The 24,310-nt window shown below is 39.8% G+C and overlaps 2 protein-coding genes across 3 annotated transcripts; one reads left to right on the top strand and one right to left on the bottom strand.

Moving 5' to 3' along the window:
* The first annotated feature begins 345 nt into the window (after nt 1-345).
* pou3f2b (POU class 3 homeobox 2b) lies at nt 346-2,027 on the top strand. The gene has a single exon (XM_046876797.1). It carries the CDS (start codon nt 417-419, stop codon nt 1,704-1,706), a length of 1,290 nt encoding a protein of 429 aa, XP_046732753.1. The 5' UTR covers nt 346-416; the 3' UTR covers nt 1,707-2,027.
* A 6,441-nt stretch (nt 2,028-8,468) lies between these two features.
* fbxl4 (F-box and leucine-rich repeat protein 4) lies at nt 8,469-23,997 on the bottom strand. 2 transcript variants are annotated; one of them, XM_046877052.1, is made up of 8 exons: nt 23,810-23,997; nt 18,448-19,193; nt 17,456-17,753; nt 15,471-15,715; nt 15,138-15,351; nt 10,991-11,062; nt 9,387-9,732; nt 8,469-8,900 (listed from the first exon to the last, which is right to left on the bottom strand). In XM_046877052.1, exons 2-8 carry the CDS (start codon nt 18,924-18,926, stop codon nt 8,737-8,739), a joined length of 1,818 nt encoding a protein of 605 aa, XP_046733008.1. In that variant the 5' UTR covers nt 18,927-19,193; nt 23,810-23,997; the 3' UTR covers nt 8,469-8,736. The 2 variants fall into 2 exon arrangements, with proteins under 2 accessions (XP_046733008.1, XP_046733009.1); XM_046877053.1 differs by having other exon boundaries at nt 9,387-9,717.
* Between the last annotated feature and the right edge of the window lie 313 nt (nt 23,998-24,310).

Here is a 24,310-nt window from a genome sequence, read left to right as displayed (position 1 = left end):
AGGGTGGAATTACAATAGAATAGACAGGGAGAATAGACAGATATTCAAGATGAGAAATCGAGAAGCAGACAGAAGAAAAGGCAGAATGAGAAACAGAATAGCAGAAGGGAAGAAAGTGGCAGTTAGAGCCAGAGAGGAAGAGTGAGGGAAGAGTGCGAGAGACATGAGAGGCAGAGAGAGACATAAGGGGAGAGACACACTGATAGAGAGACCTTTGCAATAAAGGCACATCTGGTAACAAATCAGCAAATTTCGGAGGCGGGGCTTAGGTTAAAAATATTTGTATGTGTGTGTGTGTGTGTGTGTGTGTGTGAGAGAGAGAGAGAGAAAGTGTGTGTGTGTGTGTGTGTGTGTGTGTGTGTGTGTTATACCTCCGTCTCCGCCGTTCGCTGCGTTTCAGTCTCGCGCTGCTCCTCATGGCCGCGACAGCCTCCGCCGCCGCGCACTACAGTCTGCTCAGCGCGAGCGCGCCGGCGCACGCGGATCCCGGCGGCATGCAGCAGCACGCGGCTCCTGGTCCGGCGTACAGGCACGCGCACGCCGCCGCGCTGCTGCAGAGCGAGTTCGCGCTGCAGAATAACGGCGGCGTGGGTCACGCGCACCAGTGGCTCGCGGCGGCGCTCTCTCACGGCGGCAGAACGGGATTAGGAGGTGGAGGTGGAGGAGGTGGAAGTGCAGGAGGAAGTGCGGAAGAAGCCGCGTGGACGTCGGCCGACATCAAGCCCACGATCCGAGGGACCGGGGACGAGATGCACGAGGACACCGACAACAGCGACGATAACAACAACAATACCAACAGCTCAAGCAGTGGCAACTTACAGCACATGCTTCATCATCCTCATCATGCCCATCATCACCCTCATCACCACCACCATCATCATCACCACCAGCAGCATCACGAAGAGGACACGGCGCGCGCGTGGAGGAACGCGAGCGGCACGGCGGCGTCTCACCTGCCTGGCGTTGGCGCGGGGGCGTCCGGGCAGCAGAGCCTCGCGTACACGGGTGGGTTCGGAGCGCTCAGCGGGCTCGTGCCGGGCGTACAGGCGCACCACCAGCACCGCCAAGAGCACGAGCACGATCCACCGCCACATCACCACAGTCCGCACGTGCGCGAGCACCATCAGCACCACCGGAGTCTGCATGAGTCGCCGGCGTCGGACGAGGACGCAACGCCGACGTCGGACGACCTGGAGCACTTCGCCAAGCAGTTCAAGCAGCGGCGCATCAAGCTCGGCTTCACGCAGGCGGACGTCGGGCTCGCGCTCGGCACGCTCTACGGCAACGTGTTCTCGCAGACGACCATCTGCCGGTTCGAGGCGCTGCAGCTGAGCTTCAAGAACATGTGCAAGCTCAAACCGCTGCTCAGCAAGTGGCTCGAGGAGGCGGACTGCAGCGCGAGCGGCGGCGGCGGCGGTGGCAGCGGCCTGGACAAGCTCGCGGCGCAGGGGCGGAAGCGCAAGAAGCGCACGTCGATCGAGGTGAGCGTGAAGGGCGCGCTCGAGAGCCACTTCCTGAAGTGTCCGAAGCCGGCGGCGGCGGAGATCACGAGCCTGGCGGACAGCCTGCACCTCGAGAAGGAGGTAGTGCGCGTGTGGTTCTGCAACCGGCGGCAGAAGGAGAAGAGGATGACGCCGCCCGGGGTGCTCGGCGCGCTCGCGGGCGAGGAGGCCATGCTCGAGCTCAAAACGCAAAGCGTGCAGTGATGATGGAGTGAGTGAGAGAAAGATAAAAAAGAAAGTAAGAAAGAAAGAAAGACAGACAGAAACCGGAGTGTGAACAAAACTACAGCAGGATATACTGTGCGGAGACAAACATGCATCACTGTGACAGAGGGTTAACTTGGAAACACACACACACACACACACACACACACACACACACACACACACACACACACACACACACAAATCCGCGCGTGCAGGGCTGCTTTCCCATTTCCTTCTTTCCTTTGCAGAAAACTGTTACAGTGTTGTGAGCATTTTAAATACAAAAAAATTGTCCACATTATTATTATTATTATTATTATTATTATTATTATTATTATTATTATTCGAAATGAGCTATTGGCAGGTTATAATAATAATAATATTAATAATAATAATAATATTAATAATAATAATAATGGGACAGGATGTAAATAGTGTATAAATGAGAGGGCGATATTTCTTCACTTCAGCACTTTTTTTTCTCTAAACAGGCAAACGATTTTTAGTGCTTCTTATTATTCTTGATTTTTTAATTTTTATTATTTTTGTATAATTATTTCGAGATATATATATATATATATATATATATATATATATATATATATATATATATATATATGAATATATTCGATATGTTATGAATTTCATTTTTGTTTTCTTCTTTATGCATTTAGCATTTTTTTATATATATTAAAAAAAACGAAATAAAATATTTTATAAATTTGACTATACAACATGACCGAGTGTTCCTACTATTGTATACATCATATACTCTGTAAATATTTGGAATCAGATTTTTTTTTTTTTTTTCTTAAAACAAATGTGCTTTTTAAACATAAAGATTTTAAAGAAACAGAACATGTTGCATAAGGCTGGATGTGTTGTGTGGTTGGTATTTATATATTTTTTAAAACGTTTTATAAAACAAAAACAATGATACTATTATTAGTATAATAATTATTTTATAGGGGTTTGTTCCAGCTGTGGCTTTTTGTAGAAATCATTTATTTATCTGGGTTTTACCTGGTCCATTTGAGAAAAAAAAAGTGGTTGATTGTACATTATTTCTTTTATATGATATAATATTTATAAATTTTTTTATATATGTAATGATATAAATATGAATCTTTAACTGATACTTTTTCATTCTAAATGCTTTACAGGACTATAATATTAATAATTATTATAATTATAATAATAATAATCTCAGTGTTCCCATAAAATATGTTAATGATAAAGCATAAAATCCAACAATCTACACTTCCCAGTATTACAATTTCTACAATATATATATATATATATATATATATATATATATATATATATATATATATATATATATAAATAAAATGCCTGATGAATAAGAAGACCCTTCTAACCATTCCCAGGCACTCGACTTATTAACAGCCCACAGATTTAATCTGCACAACAAATTTTTTCATTTCTTGATCACACTTTTTTTCAAAACTTTTTCCACCTCTTTCTGCAACCAGCCAGGAAAATACTGGGACATCTGGATGTTACAAAATCATAGAACTCATTGTGCTGGATGATAGAGATGTGGGGACAGTCAGGATGTTGTTGTCAGGATGGAACATGTCTTGAATTTTAAGCTTTTGAGGACAAAAAAGAAGCACCGGTTGTTAGAGCTGGATGTAACTGATGTGTTTTGGATGTAAGATGCTGAAAATATGACAGTTTCAGTGAGAATGTAATGGAGATCTAATGGAGCATTCGTGGCAAACTGAGACTAATGTCTACTAGGAGAAAGAGGCAGGACTAGCAGAGAGAGAGAAAGAGAAAGAGAAGCAAAACAGAAGCTAAAAACACATTCATTTCTAATTTCTTTGCCTTGTAATGACACTCTGTTTACATCCAAAACTTGTCGATTATTCTGCAAAAAAGGATAAAAAAACGAACAAAACCAAAACCAGTGAGTGGACACTGTCCAGAGAGGGTACTGTACAGACCATGTACATTTATGGTATAAATCACACAGATCTTTAACTCCTCCAAAGCTCCAGAACCTACTTTTGTGCGATCGGGACGTATTCCCAGGTCCTGAATCTCTTTTAAAAGAAGTGTTGAAAAGTTGTTTCATTGCGAAAATATCACTTTGGCACTGAGGAAATGAATTAAACCCGACCTGTGTAATCAGAAATAACCAGAATAGGCCATTTAGGAGGGATTGAGCATAAACCAGGTTATAATAATAAGTGTAGGTATTATGAGTGAAGGAGTTCTTAGTGTCTTGTAATGAGGACGATGGTGGATACAGATGCAGATTACGATGACACACAGATCCAAATCGCAATCCAAATACTGTCAATGTACAAGAAGTGTGGGTCAGTTAATCAGCAGACAACATGATCTGGGCAAAACAATAAAGAGAATGTGAAACATGAAAAAAGTAGGAAAACAAAACCTCAAACAAAGGCATAGAAATGGCAGAGAGAACTGAACATATACTCCACAGTGATCTGAATGAATGAGGGCTGCAATGAGTGCATTTGGAAACAGGTGTAACTGATCAGTATTAGGGTGATTATGAACGTGGAAGTGTGTGTTGGGAGTCCAGCGAAGCCATGTTGGAAGGCAATGTCTGGGAGTTTGAGTTAGTGACCTGAAACTTAGAGAAAATACGTTCTCTTCTGATGCTGAGGTCAATTCAACTGTAAATAATGAAGTAGAACCTTCAAACACAAAAAAAAAAAGGTGCAACGAAGACAAAAAAGGTTGTTTTTTTTTTTCCCAGTGATGACACCAAAGAACAATTTTTGGTTCCCCAAAGAACAATTTTTTGTTTATTGCCATAAAAGACCTTTTCCGAAACCACTCATGACCTGTTTTCCAAGACCCTAATTGATTCCTCCAGGAAGTCAAACCCTGACATTTATCATATTCAACTCACCTTTTTTATTACAGTACCATAATCTGAAAGTTGTCCCGCAATAAAAAAGCACATGTGCAGTTGGAAAGGTTCTCCAAGGAACCATAAACCTTGACCAAGAACCGTTCAAGAACAATGATGTAGGAATTTAGTGTAGGAGAGAATTAAGCGAAACTAGAGAAAGAAGGCGATGAAGGTGTGGATGAGATTGGAGGGAAAGAAGGAATATATTACTTTTTAATACTCTCACCGTGATTCTTGATTTGTACCGATTGTCACAGTGTTCATTGGTTTAAAACTGTTTATTTCTAATTTTGCAAGGCGTTCTCTAGATGCTCCTAGTGCTGGTATAAAAGAATGAGGATGCAATCTCATAGCCAGGGTGACACGGGAGATAAAAAGATTATAAATGGTCAGTTTTAAGGGCTGAAAGAAGAATTTTAGGATCTTGAACTGATAATCGTTGAAAAACTGATTGTAGTTCAGCAGTCTAACCCAGCACAGCTTCTGTTTGAGATATGACATACTTAATCTGTTGATAGAGGATAGATAGGAGGACAGAAAGACAGATAGATAGATAGATAGATAGATAGATAGATAGATAGATAGATAGATAGATAGATAGATAGATAGATAGATAGATAGATAGGTTTCTCTTGACCTATTAAAGTTGGTGAATAAGCACTGCAGCACTATTGTAAGAAGATCATACACTGTCAGAAAATTGTACAGTTTTTACTTTAACTATTATTATATTCAATCATAATTTTTCATAATGTGTAGTCTGGCAGATTTAGTACTATTAAGGCCTTCTCCAGTAAAAATGAAATGCACAAAAAAGATACCGAGACAATTTTTTTTTTTCCAATAAAATAAGGTATGGAAAATGATTCTGTATTGTTTAGTGCCCCCTGGAGGAAAGTACAAGATATGCGGTTTTCACTAAAAAGTGTACAGTTAATTAGAGGCATTAGGGCTGATGGGAAATGACAAGAAACTTTTTAAAAACCCTGTGTTGTGTATCATATAAAACACAAGCTCTCACTGTACATCAGCTGATCAACAAACATCAATGTTCATTACAGTGTCATCCTTTGCAACTCCATGCACTCTTTAAATGGCTAATTCTTTTCGACTGAGCAATGCTTTAAAAGATTTATTCCACCTTCTATCTGCTCACTGCCCACCAGAGTTTTCATTACGGCTAGTGGCCACAAATAGGAACTGCAAACAGCATTAATGAAGGCCCATTGGGACAAGAATCACGCTGCCCCACGCTTACTCGATTAACATAAAAGGGAGATGGAGCAGAAAACAAGGTAAATAACAGGGTTGCCAGGATCTTTGTTTTTTCCACCAAGACTTTGTTTTATAACAATCAGAATTGAAACTAACATTGTAATTTGTAAGAAAAGACAAAGTGCCACTGTATATGAGGTTTCAGTAATGTTAAAACTGCATTGCAAAATTTAGAAAAGGTAGCTGGGTTTGTGCACGGGGTATTTTCATGCTGGAACAGGTTTGGGTCTCCTAGAAAACGAGAAGCTGTGGTGAAAGCACAAGCCTAACCATCATTCTAGTAAGAGTGTGTGGAATAAGTGTGTTCTCACTGTGTGGCTGTAACTACACGACACTTTCTCAAAACATGGTCCAGGAGAATGGATCGCCGAACTGCATCCTTTATTCAAAAAGTTCTCATAGATCATTATTTTTATTTTCCATACGCCGGTCACTTCAAAAGCTAGTGTACTTTTACTGGAGGCATGTTTAAGCAGGAGGTTAGTACGTTTAATTAAGTACAGGATCAACGTACAATTTATGGACTAAAAGATTGTGGACACCCGACCATAAGACAGGCGCTTTTTGAACATCTTATTTCACATTTGCTCTTATAACAACCTCCACTCTTCTGGGAAGATGTTCCACTAGACATTGGAGTGTGTTTGTGGAGATTCGTGATCATTCAGCTACAAGAGTGTTAGTAAAGTCAGATATTAATGTAGGGTGAGGTGAGGAGGCCTGGGGTCCCGTTGCAATTCATCCCAAAGGTGTTCAATAGGGTTCAAGCTCTATAGTTTCTATACATTTTCCACTACAAACCATGTAAAGCGGCCCTTTGTGGAAAAGATGGAACATCTCTGGTGTAAAGCATTTCTTCATAAAACTGGCTTTGTGCACACAGAGGCATTGTCCTGCTGGAGCAGGTTTGAATCTCCTAGTTCAAGGAAGGGAATATTTCATGCCACCGCATCCACAGACATCCTATACAATTGTGTTACTGCAATACTTTTGTTTCGGAATATCATATTGTGTACCTCATCCAATACTGGGCGATATAAACGTTATCCAGTGCCACTAAAATCTACCCAAACATCGTCTCTTCACTCGCCGTTGCTGTTGAAACCATCATGGTTGCGCCTGTTAGCAGGGGGTCTCATCATGAAATGATTACACATACACAAAAGCAACAAACAGTGAAAGACATATATACGCAACACTATACCTGATTGCTATTTTGTCCTGTCCCCCCCCTGAAGTCTAGTCGTTCTAGCCTGTAATCATGCTGCATCTCTTTTCTCTTTCGAATAGTGAGGACGGTAAACAGAAAAGCTGCCTCTTTCATGGCAAAACACACAAAACCTACGCTTGGGCTGTTTATCCTTTTGTGTCATTTGTACTTTGATTGCACTTCAATTGACTTTAAAGGTTTGCTGAAGACATTTTGAGAAATACGAGAAACACAGAGAAAGACATCCATACCGTTCATATTTATTACACTCACAACAGTGTATTCTCTCTCTCACACACACACACACACACACACACACACACACACTCACACACACACACACACACACAGTATCTCTTCTTCCGTATAAGGCACTGGCACACTGTTTAGAATACAGCTTTTTATTGATAGGAAATACAATAGCTTAGGGCAAACACACACACACACACACACACACACACACACACACACACACACACACACACACTTGATGGCATGTGTTAACTCCTAGCTTTAGTCCAATGCAACTCAATTCTCAAGAAACCCATCGCAGAAATAAAACTATTAGTACCACAGGGCTGCGTCCAAAACATGTATGTCTTATAGATTAGATGTCCAAAAGAATAGATAGATGTCCAAGCAATCGGATATCCAATAGACTAGATGCCCAAAAGATCTGATGTACAAAAGATTTGATGAGCAAGAGAATGAATGCCCAAGAGATCTGATTTCCTAGAGATTTGATCTAGAGATTAGATGTTCAATATATAAAGTGTACAATACATCGGATGTACAATCGATTAGATGTTCAATAAATTTGATGTGCAATAGATTAGATGTAAAAAAAGATTGGATGTACAAGTAATTAGATCTTCAATAGATTTGATGTCCAAGTGATTAGATGTTAAATAGATTAGATTTCCAATAGATTGAATGTGCAATAAATTTGATGTATACTTGATCGGATCCAAGAGATTGAATGTAGAATAGACTTGATGTCCAGGAAATGAGATGTCCAATAGATTGGATATCCAATAATTATTATCCATAGCTTTTGCAGCTGATCTATAATGAATTATCTGAAAAATAAAAACCTCCAGTATATTCGCATAAGATTCACAATAACACTGTATACAGTATGGTATGTAAACTCTTAACCAGCGCCCCCGACTGGTGGAGGTATGTTCTAGTTTATTCTCTAGTTAGTGTTGCAAGACAGATCCAATCTTGATTATAATGTGGAATTAGTGATCATTTACTACAATAATTACTTCTTTTGTGCATTTTTACTCTAGTAAATACTTGAGCCTGGTAAAAAGCGCTGTTTCCAGAATATTCACATTAAAACATTAACACAAGATAGTGTTAAGACAGTGTTTATTGATGAGATCAAAGGTCATGACTGATCTCTAAAAAACACACAGCAAGAGGATGCTGAGATCCTGAGTGCTGAGTAACTTCTCAACCAGTCTGTGTTTCACTGTCTCATATGACCCAGTGCATCATTGAGTCCTTCCAGTTTTATGTTCGTGTTCAGTTGGGTGTCCGTTTTGTTAACGCCAGACCACAGGGTCCTAGTGCCCACTGATCAGGATGTTATCAAAGTGAGTAGAGTTAAAGATCAGGGGTCACTGGGTGAAGCTATTTTTGATGGAGACGTTTGGGAAAAGCGCGCTGAGCTCTTGTATTGTCCGTGTGTCGATCTGGGAGCAGAAGGAAACGTCGAGCAGACGCAGGCGGGGACATGACTGGAGCAGCCTGCGTAGAGCAGCCGGGCTCACTAACCGTGTACCTGCATGTGCACACACACACACACACACACACACACACACACACACACACACACACACACACACACACGTGCGATGACCAGACACCTCTGTCACATGTTCAGGGTTCCTACACCTTTTTTATTTTTAAAATTCCATACTTTTCCAGACTCAAATATGCAGACTTCACTAAATATGTTTTGCTCAAGCACAGTTCAGGGACATGAGCATTTTTAGACGTTTCAGTGTGGATGAAATCGTGGACGCGGAGCGTTTTTAGACGAAAACGCTGTTTTTTAAGTGTTTTGGAAGTGTTTGAAGTGGTTCCCCCCCCAACTTTTAGTACTTTTAGTACTTTTTTATACTTTTCCAAAATGTGTAGGAACCCTGCATGTTCATTTCAGAGAAAGAAATTCTGTAATTCTCTGTGGCATAGTATATCATAGTATAAAGGTGTTATACTGATCTAGAAACTGTGTGAGTGTGTATGATTGAAAATTTCTCCTCACCCAGTATATCGAGGTGCTCCAGTGCAGGACACTGCGTTGCGATGTGTTCCAGGTCTGCGTCACAGATATTGCGGTTAGCGGTGAGGTAGAGTCTGCGCAGACGGCTCAGTCTGCGCGCTGCATGTCTGAACGAGGCAGACGCCCCGTGGAGGGCGGAGCCGCTGTGTAGGGCGGAGCTCCATCCGAGGTCGAGTTCCTCTAAAGCGCTACAGCCGGACAATAACTCGGCGAGGCCGCGCTCGCTCAGACTCCTGCAGCGCCACAGATCCAGAGACACGAGGGAACGACAGCGGGCGCTTAACACACTCACCACCACATCATAGTCCTCAATCTGGAAAGACACAAACTAAAGGGTATCATTTGGCAAAATATAAACACAAGGTTGTTGATGGAAAATGATCAAACGTGTCCATTTACACTGTAGGGACAAAAGTATTGGGATGCCTGACTTTTCCCACCACATGTTGGTCCGAAAGTTACCACAAATTTGGAGGCACACATTTGTATAGGATGTCTTTCGATGTGGTAGCATGACATTTTCCCTTCACATGAACTAGGAGACCCAAACCTGTTCCAGCATGACAATGCCCCTGTGCACAAAGCCGGCTCCATGAAGATATGGTTTACATGGGTTGGTGTGGAAGATCTTAAGTGGCCTGCTATAGATCTCTAACCCAACTCAACACCTTTGAGATGAAATGCTGACTGCACCCCAGGCCTTCTCACCTCACCTTACTTTACTTTACATTAAACAATAATGGCTGTATGATGAGTTTCAGAAGACAAGTAAATCTATACTGCTATACAAGCTGCACATTGACTGCAATAAAATATATCCAAGTTTCATTTCTACAGTTTTGTCCCCAGTTCACCACTGTTCCTTTCTTGAAACACTTCTGATAGACACTGACCACTGCAGACCGGGAACAGCCTACAAAAGCTGCAGTTTTGGAGATGCCGTCTAGACATCACAATTTGGCCCTTGTCAAACTTGCTCAAATCCTTACGTCTACCCATTTTTCCTGCTTTTAGCATGTCAACTTTGAGGACAAAATGTTCACTTGATTCATTTCAGTGCTCATAATGTTATAATGGCATAATGGCATAACGGTGTATATATATATATATATATATATATATATATATATATATATATATATATATATATATATATATATATATACATATATAAATCTTGTGTCAAAGAAACATCCTTCAGAATGGGGATATAATATTTTTGCCAAATCACCACTAAAATATAGCCCTGAACACAGAGACAGTGAAATGTGCTCGCTGAAATAATAGGCCTTATTTTTTTTTGGACAGAAATTGTTCTTTGGATTGAAAACGCAGACTCCTTAGACAGAAAATAAAGAGTTTAGTTCAGGAAAAAAAAAAAAAAAAACACGTACATTAGACAATTTAGTGATTCTTAGAGCCAAATAGTGGCTTTCTCATCGACACTTCAGCTAGAAAAAAAAGAACTCTTTGTACTAATGCTGGGGCATTATTCAAGAAAGGTCACACTGTGCGCATATCGGTGTGTTTCGGGAATATTCAAAAATGGAAGAACAAGATGGAGAGAAAAAAAATAAATAACTCACCATCACGCAGCTGCCTAAGTTGAGGTGTCGCAGTTCAGTACAGAACGTCAGGATGCTCAGTATAGCTGTTTGCTAAAGACACACACAGCAAAAACAAAAAGAGCATTAGCACGGCTCAATCAGGCAGCCTGTTTTATTACCAATAGCTGAATAGAAACTCATTATTTCCTATTTAAATCCAGAAAGGGATACGGCACAGCTATGGCAGCGTTATCTTATTTGAATGCATGCCGGAGGTGAATAACCGCTGACGTGAAACAGATTTCATTGTATGTACACGGATCTAGAAGTCTGCTTAAATAAAACATTTTAATAAATCGGAATAAACTTTTATCAAAGCAATAAACAGAGAAATAGAGAAAGAGAAAGAGAATGTGTATGTGTGAATTACACTATAATGCCAAAAGCTTCCGGATAAAAATATGGTGCTTTTTGAGCATCACATTCTACATTTAGTCCCAGTTTTCTCTTCCATCAACTCTTCTGAGAAGATGTTCCACTAGATTTTGTGAAGTGCTTGTGATAATTTGTGCTCATTCAGCCACAAGGGTGTTAGTAGTCAAGTACTGATGTAGGTGAGGTGAGGAGACCTGGGGTGCAGTCAGCGTTCCAAATCATCCCAAAGGTGTTCAATAGGGTTGAGGTCAGAGCTCTGTAGCAGGAGATCTTTCACTCCAACCCATGCAAAGCATATCTTCATAGAGTTTGATTTGTGCACAGGGGCATTGTAATGTTGGAGCAGGTTTGGAAATCCTAATTCAAGTGAAGGGAAAATTTTTTGCGATAACAGTATGGAAAAGAACCACATATGGCTGAGAAGGTCAGGTGTCTCCATGATTTTGTACATGTATCTAAACCCTCTTTATTAATATTAAAGCTGTTGGTGTTAGCTGCTTGTGCCATTTTTCGTTACCTCCTCCAGTCCTTCAAATTCATCTTGTGCCTCTGCTTATTTATCATTTACAATATTTATATTTACAAATAAAAGAATCAACAATTACGCTCAATGTGGTCATTCAGAAATGTCTCACAATAGCTGCATCCCACTTTATGAACTGAGACTATATGTTACTACCGTTACAGCTGATTATAAAGCAACGTGTTAATATAGCACGCTGCTTAAACTGTTCAATCAGAAACGATTTGAACACACCTTCCAACCAATCAGAATCGAGTCGGACTCTGACCACTCTGAATGCGTACAAATATTTTATTGAGGAAATTTCTTTTTCGTAGATTTTTTATGAATTTATCTATAATTACATTTAACGACGTGACACCCACAAAAGGCGTTTTATTTCCATTAGTTAATAGCATACTGATATTATGAAGTTATTATTCTATTAAATCGCTTCTATAAAGTTTTAAAGGTAACGTTAAAATCGATCAATCGCATCCACTTTTTTATTATCTGTTGACAAATATAGTCCTGTTCCTAAAAGAAAACATTTTCTCACCCATGATGATGTCCCTCTGATGGAAAATAAATAAACAGCATAACCTCTTTGTCTTACAAGCTACTGACACTGGAGACTCCTTCCATCAAAGTTAAATAGCATCTCCGCAATGAACCCGCATCGGTGACAATTTAAAATCCCATGTTAGAACAGGAGCATTAATATAAATCTAGTAGCTGATACCTTCAGAACCGTTCGATCCTAAACATCAGCGTTTGTTACACTGCCGAAATGAAAGCTAGCGTGCTCCGATTGTATTCGTGACCCCTGAACCGAGGACATCCAGAACAAAACACGTTTTATAAAGTCGTGCAAGAAAACAGAGCCGTGAACCGCAAAAGGCTGAGAAACCCTGGTTATGAAAAACAGAGATGTCAAAATGAAACTAGAATGTGACTTCATGGTCTGGCAGATATTACTAAAACCGGGATTCATAACAAGTGGGTTTCTAATTTCGGTTTTGGGGTGGGTGGGTGAGGGGGTTAATATTTAATTTTCACACAGACTTGGTAAGTAAAAAAAACAAAAAAACAACACACACATCTCTGTTTAAGCTGAGAGAACAGAGCTATTGTTCTGAGCTCGAGTTCAAACACGTCCTGGTGTATGTGTGTGTGTAAGTGTGTGTGTGTGTGTGAGAGTGTGTGGTGATGTTTTTTGACTGTACATCTCTTATTCTGCTGATGAAGAAAAAAAGAAATGTGTTAATTATAGCAGTGACAGTATAATTTGAGAGTGGAATGGATATAGCTTACAGAGATAAAGATATAGAGAAAGAGTGTGTGTGTGTGTGTGTGTGTGTGTGTGTGTGTGTGTGTGTGTGTGTGTGTGTGTGTGTGTGTGTGTGTGTGTGTGTAAGTAAATAATGCCCCAAAACACCATGCACTGATCGGTTTTGTACTACAAAAAGGCATTAAGGGGCCGTTCTAACCCGGTTTGTCCACGGTACAGGAAAATGATCTGGAATAAAAAACATTATAAAACTTATTCATAAGAGTTTTATAATGTTATAATGATTATTTATCTCATAACGATTCCGTTTTCACAGATCTGCCTACACAGACAAAAGTTTGTGGACACCTGACCATAAGATTAGTATTTTTTTTAACATCCCATACACATTTGGCAACCTCCACTCTTCTGGGAAGATGTTCCACTAGATTTTGGACTGTTAGTAAAGTCAGGTAGGTGAGGTGAAGAGGCCTGGGGTGCAGTCAGCATTAAAGTTCATCCCAAAGGTGTTTAATATTGTTTAAGCTCTTTTGAAGGCCACTCAAGATCTTACATGTGAAGCATATTTTCATGGATCTGGCTTCACCATCATGCTGGAACAGGTTTGGGTCTCCATGCTCCTAGTGCATCCGCTGACATCCTATACAATTGTGTGCCAACAACTTGGTGGTAACATTTTAGGAGAAGAACCACATATGGCTGAACAAGTTTTCAATCCTGCCACATGGATCCTGAAACTACTCTCACCACAAAGATGCAGACTTCTGCTGATTCTCAGAATGACTCTTCATTCTGACAGGTTATTTACAAAGATATTAAAATTAATTCTTGAATGCACACATTCAGCTCCATCGTGTGTGCACCAGAACTGTCTTAGAGGTTTAAAGAAAAGTGTCACTCTTGGAGACAGCAATCAGTAAAATTTTTCCTTTCACTTCAACTAGAAGATCCAATCCTGCTCCCAGTGATGGACAAGTTAAAGTAGAGATACACCAGGCAAAATATTACTCCAGTAAAAGCAAAAGTGCTTCCTTTAGAGTAAAAGTATTTGCCTTCAAATGTATAAGATTCATAGTAATATGATTTATGATGGCTATAATGTTCCTATTATAATTATTATTAAATAATAATAATCAACTCAGTTCATGTGAAAAGACTGTAATGCTGCTCTTAGCACACTGATCTATTAATAGAATGATATTAACGATTCAAACATTGACTGATATTTATTAAAATGATCATGAGCCCAAAATCTTCTTTTTAACTACTTGAGAAAAAAATGCGCAAATAAAGTCACGAGTGTTGTGGCGAGTTCGAGTCGGGTGTTTCTTCAATCATTTATTATTTTCAAAATGTTTGCTTGCTGTTGAACTAGGTCCCCTGGTGGTCTAGTGGTTAGGATGCGGCGCTCTCACCGCTGCGGCCCGGGTTCGATCCCTGGTCAGGGAACCAACCCCAGCCACTCTTAGTGCCGGTCCCAAGCCCGGATAAATGGGGAAGGTTGCATTAGGAAGGGGATCCAGCGTAAAATGACCCCTAATGGGAGAAGCCGAAAGTAGTTTTTTGCTTGCTGCTGAACTGTATGTTGGTGATCAGTAGATACACCAAGCGCCAATCAAAACAAGTTGAAAACAGAGCGCGTCCTCGACCCTGATTGGTGGATTGCTGCGTGTTTGAGCAGTTAAGTTTTTATCCGCTCATAAATAAAAAGGAATGACTGATTTCGGAAAATTTCGTTGAGTAAAAAGTAAAGATATTTGACTTTGAAATGCAGTGAAGTCAAAGTTAAAGTCTCCCCAAATAGAAATACTTCAGTAAAGTACAGATACGTGAAAAAGCTACTTCCTTACTGTCCACCACTGACAGCGAAGCCATTATTATCTCAGGCTGAACATAAGCGCAGAGTTGACATGACGATTAGAACTGTTTAAGTCTTATGTCTGTGCTTGTAGCTTCACCTCGATCTTGGTGCGGTACAGGACAAGTCGGCGCAGACGAACGAGTTTTGCGATTTGCACGAAAGCCTGGGGTTCGAGACGATCGCACGACGCGAGGTCGAGCTCCTGGAGGCTCGTGCACGTTTGCGCGATCGCCTCCAGGCACGTTCCGTTCACGTAGTGACAACACGAGAGCTCCAAGCACACCAAGCTCGCGCCGCACGCCCTGATAAAACTGAAAGAAAGGAGAGAGTGTAAAAAAGAGAAAGACAGAAGTGGAAAGACAGTATGAAACATGATTTAATATAGGCACTTGGTGTTTAAAGTGTGTACATCCTTCTTGAACCATCTCACCTACAGAATCCAGTGGGCGAGATAGCTGATCTGTTTCCGGTCCAGGACATGTTTAGACGCTGAAGGAGTGTGCAGCGGGATTGTAAGTGTGCCAGAGACAGATCGTTCAAGCGGGACCAATATGGCTGCAGGCTGAGCTGGATATACTGCAGCGGGTCGTAGCAGTGGCGCTGTAAGAGCTTACAGCTCTGAGCCAGGCGACACAGATCCGGCACGGCTAAGTGGCTCACAATCAATTGGATCAGCTGGAAAGATTTTTAGACATGGGTATAATTAGAGGGTCGACATTTTGCAATAAAAAAAAAATGTAAAATTTTGCGCTGGTCAGAAATTAATTTCAAAGATGACGCAAATGGGGCAGCACCAAATCCGAAAAGACATTTTCAATTCACCATCTCAAGAACAAAGTTCTCACGTGTGGCTTTTCGAACACCACTCGAATGAATACAAAACATTTCTTGACGTGCCTTTTAGCCGCAAACACTGTGGAAAGTTTATGAACAACTGACCATAAGATTTTACGTGTTTTAAACTATATCTGTATATTTATTTATTTTTTATAATAAAATTTTTTTTTTTTACAGCTGATGATGTCAATTAAACCACAAGTCTGTTATACCGCTTGGTCGACAGTTAAAATCGTGTGATAACATGAATTAGGCTGTTGTATAATATGATACGGCTTCCATCATGTCCTGTAACATTGCCATAAGTATGCGTTTGAAGCCGCACTTAATTTGTTCGAACAGAAACACAACTTAGCAGACGCAACTAAATGTTACATGTTTCTGTCTGCGGTGTTCAAATACATACAAGGAAGAATAAATAATGATGCCGCAAGAGTGTTCTGGGATTAAAGTGTATATTCGGCTTCGTAGGTCCCGAGAAATGAGAAGTCCTTGGGAAACAAAATGCTCAAGAATCCTGTATCTGAAAACGAGCGGGAACGTGTCAGACACGGTATCGGCTGACGCGTAATAGCACGTGTCGCATTACAGACATAATGAAGCGCTAGCGGTCTGGCTAGAAGATCTGAGCAGGGCGCATCGTGCCGCTGTTTGGAAAGTGACGTCCTAATGATCAAACAATGATGATAAACATGCTGTAATGGGGAGTCGAGTCGAAACTTGAAGCACGTCCTGTCGAACGCAAACAAAACAAAGAAGTGCAGTCTTTTTGGATCTCGGCCATGAAGCACTGGTGTGTTTTAAATGAACTGAACTGAACTGACCTCTGCTTGTATGATGAGAAGGCTAGTTATATCAGAGGCCTAGTTATAGCCTAATGTTAGCGTGATCGAGCTGGTCGTTCATTCATAACTCTGGATCGGAAGGTTACAAGTTCAAATCCCAGCACCACCAATCAACTGATTAGATGTAAGTCTCTCTCTGGATAAGGGCCATGTTTCTCCTCTAATAGACATTTTGGTTAGAAAATGGAGGATTGCTGAATTCTCACTCGTGATTTATAAGAAATTATCGGTTAATTTTATTTAGCATCAGTTCCAGCATTAATAGATGTTTGACATTTCAAGTTTTTGAAAATGTCTTCAAAAAAATTTGTCTGATGTGATGAGAAATAAGCCGATATTGAGCATTTTTGAAAGATGTCACTATGGGGACGATGGACACTCAGTAATCAAGGCATTGAACTCTGGATCGGAAGGTCACAAGTTCAAATCCCAGCACCACCAAGCTGCCACTGCTGGGCCCTTGAGCAAGGCCCTTAACCCTCAACTGCTCTGAAAAAAGGGTTTCTGCTAAATGATATAAACGTAAATATATGGATGAGGTTTCCCACCACAGTGAAGTCTTCAAGACAGACAACTGCTCTCCTGATTTCCAACATAATTACCTGATATCTCTGCACCAAGCTAAATTTGCAGTGGAGGACTTCAATTTTAACTTAATTAATAATTAGGCATTTGTGACCTTCCTATCATTCATAGTTTTTCCCTGCAATATTGCTGTGCCAGTTATCCCCACCTCGTACGGGAGTTTGGCGAAGTATCCATTGCCCTCGGTGAGGTTGTCTTGTGTGGTGTTCAGGATGGCGGGACAGGTGTTGGCGATGACGGGCGTGATGCCGCTAGCGCGTTTGCGAACGCCGCGCAGCACGATGGCATCCAACTCGGTGTAATAGTCTAATAAGGAGCTGTTGAATTCCAAACGCAGTAAATTAGTAGCGAAGCTAATCTGACGGATAGGAGGGCAAAACTGCCGGGCCTGAGGACTGGTGACTTTGGTGGGCTCGCCCGCCCACAGCACCTCCCACCTGCACACACTAAACAAGGAACGAGAAGACATTGTCAGAACATTGCCGTATACTTACATATAGTATTGGAAAGAATGAAAAACATGGTGTACAACTTGGACATGACTGGATGGTATTGTACGGTTGGTGATCTGAACCCCAGAACATCGAAACACCAGTTTAGAACCAGTGTTCTTTTTTATTTAATAAAATCAATAATCTGAACCAGGTCTAATTCAGGAAACTTCATCCTATGTATCATCAGAATCAGGTGTATTGGCCAAGTGTGTTGACACACACAAGGAATTTGGTTCCAGCTGTTAGTGACTCTCAAAGTACAGACATAAATAACACTATAGAGAACTAGAGATATTGACTTCTTATATTCGTATATTATCAGGAACTATGTTATTTGTAATCTAATTGAAAAATTTGTTGATATTTTGGGACGAAATGAAGGAAAAGGGAAGAAAATGTCAAACATTGAGCACAAGTTGGGGCAGAAATGGTCAAGGGTGTCAGTTAGAACAAGTGGAAAAAAGTCGTTCAAATTTTGATCAGGGTTTAACAGGCATGTAATTCTTTAAAAACCAAAAAAAAACCAGGTCATCTCAACATTGGAGGGAATGCATTACTAGTGGGTGAGACCAATTTCACGAGTAATCGGCACACAAACCATGTACCGTATTTTTCGGACTATAACTTTTCTTTTTTTTATATTCACCTGACATCAGTAGTGTGGCTTTCAGCATAGGGGTTATGAGAGCAGGCGAGTATTTGGACGATGGCCCCGGGGTGGTACGTCTCCAGGACGGTGACGGCGGTCGGGAAAATCTGCTCCTCGAATGTCACCTCGAGGAAATCTCGGCTGTGGAAGGAGCTCGGTGTGCGACTGAAACGCTGCGCTACGCCCTCGTCCTGCCACCAGCGTCCGTACGTGCGGAACACAGCCGTGTGCGTGAAGTCCCCTGAGCTCGGGAACACGCTGGGTGGTCCGGCTGCGTTCCACATGGTGTACGACATGCTCCCTTCACCACCATAATGCGAGCTGAAGTCCAGCACTTCCTTGGCGTACTGATCCAACTCGGACTCTGTCTCGGCAGCGATGGGAAGAGCTGCACCTCGCCCATGGTTTTGCGAGCTGCTCCTGTACCAACGCCAGTGCAAAGACACGAAGGAAGTCACGGCCAGAACAGTGATCATAGGGAAGAACGAAGAAGAGGAATCTGTACAGTCTATGAATAAGAAGTAGCTGCACTAAGCTGATAGATAGATAGATAGATAGATAGATAGATAGATAGATAGATAGATAGATAGATAGATAGATAGATAGATAGATAGATAGATAGATAGATAGATAGATAGATAGATAGATAGATAGATAAATAGATAGATAGGGAACATATAGGGGACAAGCTGGAGGTGGAGGACAGCTGTCTACATTCCTACAGGCCGAGCTGCATGCATGACCTGCGAGACAAACACACACACACATATACACACACACACACACACACACATAGAGTAAGAGTTAGAACAGCAACAATACAGCACACCAAGCATTTCTTTTAAAAATCTCATTGCATCTCTGACCTCATATTTTTATTAGATTAGTAAGCGCAGTGTCACTGTGGCTACTCACTCCATACTGGAAATACGATTTGTAGTGCGTTGTAAAATTGTAAAATTTTGCATATGCGAGAAATCGCTGCCACTTCCTGCATATTTAGGACAGTTAGCGTTTTCTTTTCCGTTTTATGTATAACTTCAAGAATTTCTCTTAAAAGGAGAAAATCCTGACAATTCAGAATCAAGGGAGTGAATGAATGAATGAATACATTTGTTAAAGTATGTTGAAATAAGTATACAGTTAAGTAAAACACACACACACACACACACACACACACACACACACACACACACACACACACACACACACTTATATGCACCTCTGTTTTGCCCAAAATGGGTAATACATTTTTCCATTTATTTAATTGTATTTAATCAATTTTATTTTTGGCAATTTAATTGATTACACAATTGATTTCATTTACTCTATTTTATGTTTATACACTTAGTTTTTTTGTAAAATATAATAAGTTTTAATATAATTTATCCAATTGTATTTAAATAGTTTTAAAAATGTAAACTGCTGATGTACACAAATGTTAATATTCATAAACTGCGTTAATAAAAAAGGACAAACAATTTTATGTTTTGCATTTCTTTCTTTAAACTGTACGGAAATAAAACCAAACCGTGACTTAAAATCCGAGGTACGTACCGAACCGTCGATTTTGTGTACAGTTACACCCCTATTAACTACACATAATTTTCACTCTTTTACAGCCAACTTCCAAAATTATTGACACCCTCGAAATGAAAGTTCTTAAGAGCCAGTCAGAAACCAAATTTCAAATTACCTACAAGTAAAATCCAATCTTTGGATAACTAAATTGATAGGAAGGTAGTAGCTCAGTGCTTAATGCTCTGGGTTCTGATCAGAAGGTTCTAGTATCTAGTAACTAGTTCTAGTAGGTTCAAGTATCACCAAACTGCCACTTTGGCAAGGACCTAAATCCTCTGTGCTCCACAGCTGACCCTGTGATCTGACCCCAGCTTCCGAACATCATTGGCATATGCGTAAAAAAGAATTTCACTGTGCTGTATTGTGCATGTGACAAGTAACAAAACTCTCTCCGATGGTGGACCTATAAAGCTTTCGAGCTGAAATCTGGATATCTGGTTGCCTCTGCCATTAGGTTACAAATGAGGAAATCTTTAAACACAATGACCCAAAAGTTTGGTGATATCACAGCAAATCCTGTATATTCATTCACAAAGCATCTATTATTTAAGAATTACCAGAGATTTTGTGAAAGAAAATATTTTAATTTAATATTTTATAGAATATTTATAAATGTGTACATAAATACGTATATATAAATGTATATTGTGCTAAAAAAAATACCACAAATTTACATATGTTTAGGCTTCGGGGTGCCAATATTTTACATTTTTGTAACTACGTTTGGCTTCGCATGCAATTGAATAAATAAGGAAAGTAACACAGCGGGGTGTTCTGTTATAGGAGAATAATCAATAGCAGGGTCATGCAAGGAACTCAAAGCAAAGCAAAGTTGTTAAAAAAGGAAAATCATAACAGCATACCCTGGAGTATTTTATTTCTCAGAAAGTTGCCAACATTTAACAATAATTAAAGAACCTGCCATACTTCAATCTGTTTACGGTTACATTCAACGTCGTAAAACGTCCAAAACTACTTGTTATTTCCTGCGATCAGCGACTAGAAGCAGTTAACAGTTCTTAATTGTATAGACTTCTCTACATTTGTAAAAACCCCCTAAAAACCATTACAAACATTTTTATAATTAGTATTATTAGATTATTTGGTGGGCGTGGCCCATTGTGTGAGCTGTTGCTATAGAAACCTAGAACCTACTTTCTGAGCCTTTCTGTTATTCAAAAAAAGTCTGCAGATCAACCGACTAATCTGATTTAATTGCGCATTCAATTTATATACACACACAGTAATGTGCAAAGGTTTTAGGCAGGTGTTAAAAAATGCTGCAAAGTAAGAATGCTTTTAAAAGTAAAAGTGTTTTTACCAGTTAAGAAAATGGAATACAAATGAACAGAAAAAATCGAAAAATCAAACCAATATTTGGCGTGACCACCCAGGTACACCCATTTACTGTTTGGAGAAGTCTGGCCAGAAATGGTCTTTATGGAAGAATTGTGGTTAAAATGCTTCACCTCTGACATGGAGACGCTGCTAAGTGACTCAACTTTGCATGAAAACAAAAACTGTGGAGCGGAAAAATAGCAGCGCGTGCTCTGGGCTGATGAGTCAAAATCTGAAATGTTTGGCTGCAGCAGGAGGCAAATTGTTTGCCGAAGACCTGGAGAGCAGTACAATGAGTGCCCGCAGGCAACAGTGAAGCATGGTGGTGTTTTTCTGCAAATGGAGTTGGAGATTTGGTTTAATAGTGTACTTAATGCTGAGAAACACAGGCGGACACTTTGTTATGCAATACCATCAGGGAGGCATTTGATTGGCCCCAAATTAATTCTACAGCAGGACAACGACCCCAAACATACAGCCAATGTCATTAAATTCTATCTTCAGCATAGAGAAGAACAAGGAGTCCTGAAAGTAAAAGTTTTGGCCCCCACAGAGCCCCGATTTCAACATCATCGAGTCTGTCTAGGATTACATGAAGAGACAGAAGCATTTAAGGTCGCCTACATCCACAGAGGATCAGTGGTTAACTGTCCGGGATTTCTGGAACGACCTTCCTGCCAAGTTCCTTCAAAAACCATGTGCAAGTGCAACTGGAAGAATTAATGCTGTTTTGCATTAATCGGATATCTCTTTTGTTCATCTACTTTCTATTTTGTTCATTGTTTAAAATAAACTATTAACACTATTTCTTAAAAGCATTTAAATTTGACAGCATTACACACACACACACACACACACACACACACACACACACACACACACACACACACACACATATATATATATATATATGTTAGGGCTAAAACGATTTCTCGAGTAACTCAAGTGAATCAAATATAAAAAATGAATTCAGTCTACACACAGAGAACTGCTTTTCCTCACTGACCATTATTACTGAGGCACCACCCACTAAACTCTGGACCGCTCTGGGGTCTCATTTATAAATTGGGCTGAAAACTTGCGTGGAAAATGGTGTACGCACAGGTTGTGTATCTGTGTCACCAATTTGACTTCTCACCTTCTGTGTTTCCACGTTGTGAGTATGCAGGGCTAATAGTTTACTTGCAGGTGCACACTTTCTCCTGTCAAGTTTTTTATTTTTTTTATGAATCACAACCTTTGCGAATCAGCCTTGTTTTCTGCGTACCCCCGGTTTATAAATGAGACCCCTAGAGTGGTAAACACAGAAGAAGCTGTAGATTGAAAATAGGGAAATGGCGAGAAAACAGCGAGGGGCCAAAGTTTGGGATAATTTCAAACTAAAATTATATATATATATATATATATATATATATATATATATATATATATATATAACTAAAATTAAAATAAAATTATATATATATATATATATATATATATATATATATATATATATATATATATATATATATATATATTTACAGTATCTTACAAAAAGTAAGTACACCTCTCACATTTCAGCAAACATTTTAGTATCTTCTCAAAGGGCCAATACTATAGAAATTAACTTGGCTATAATACACAAGTTTGAATCAAAAAATAGCTCTTTATACAAGAAAACACTTTATTTCCACTATTTTTTTTGCCACTTTCAAAATGTGTCCTGGATGTCTTCTTTTCTAAACATGTCAAGCACTTTCTGCGATTCACACTATGTTTCTGCAATGCTGTCAAAAGGGCAACTTTTTGGCTTCTAGTGATTTTCTTCGTCTCTTGACTCTCGCCTTATTCAAAACACCTTGAACGATTCATTGCAGCATCGCCGTAAATTTGCCAAATCATGCCAAACATCTCTGTGGCAGATTTGCTCAGTTTCACACAAAATTTCATGTTTGCTCTTTGTTTTAACTTGCTGTATATCATTAAATCACATCAATGTCTTTGGCACACTGACTTATGAAGGTCGGTGCTTCATGTGACTGTGCGTGCAGCTTCGTGCTGCCATCTGTTGGCGGGTTACAAAACTAGTCTTAAAAGCACACGCGCGTTTGTTACTATAGCAACGGTAAGTGCATTAATTGTGTCTATAGAAACGAAGCAACTTTGACCAATCAGAATAAAGAATCAAGAGACTTCTGGTGGGTTTTTGTAAAATACAAAAGTGCATTATCCTTTTAAAAAAGCATGCATTTTCTGTAAATAGACTGTAATAATCAGAAATCGCTGAGCTCCATATTTAATATCAGCTACTTTACTGTATCCAGTTTGTATTTGTATTATTCATTAATAAAATTTTAAAAAATATACAACAAATACAATATAAAACATCCCAAAAGCAGTGCAATAAAAACAGATCATCCGAATTATGAAGCAACTTCAACTCATATTAATAACTCACAGCGAATCAAACTTCGGAAACCGGAAGTCCATCTGCCGCTCTACTTCCTCCTGTCCCTCTATACATATAAATATTTTCACTAGTTCAATTTACAAATAAAATAAAATGAAATAAACAACAGTTTTTATACATACTACTTCTACTCATGTGTCATTACACTGCAGGCGCTCATACGGTTTACTTCCGAAATCAACATCCGGGGAAACGGTGACGCAATTCTACGCGTTCTGGGATTTGTAGTTCATTTTGAGTTGAGTCCATGAAAAAAGAAGGAAAAGCTCCACAGGAGCAAAACGAAATAAAATAAATCAAGATAAAGTGCTGTATCTACATGTTTGCAGTAGTTTTAAGGTAAAAAGCACAAATAAATATGAATCAATTATATAGTTTATGCCCCCCCCCCCTTTTTTTTTTTTAGCATTTCGTAGGCCTGTTCAAAATGCCAGAACCTGTGCGTGTGTGTTTGTGTTGGTTTGGCCAAAATGTCCACTCTGAAATGTC

Source organism: Silurus meridionalis, chromosome 20, assembly GCF_014805685.1.
Source record: "Silurus meridionalis isolate SWU-2019-XX chromosome 20, ASM1480568v1, whole genome shotgun sequence".
Lineage (NCBI taxonomy): Eukaryota > Metazoa > Chordata > Actinopteri > Siluriformes > Siluridae > Silurus > Silurus meridionalis.
This window is presented reverse-complemented; position numbering and strand designations above follow the sequence as displayed.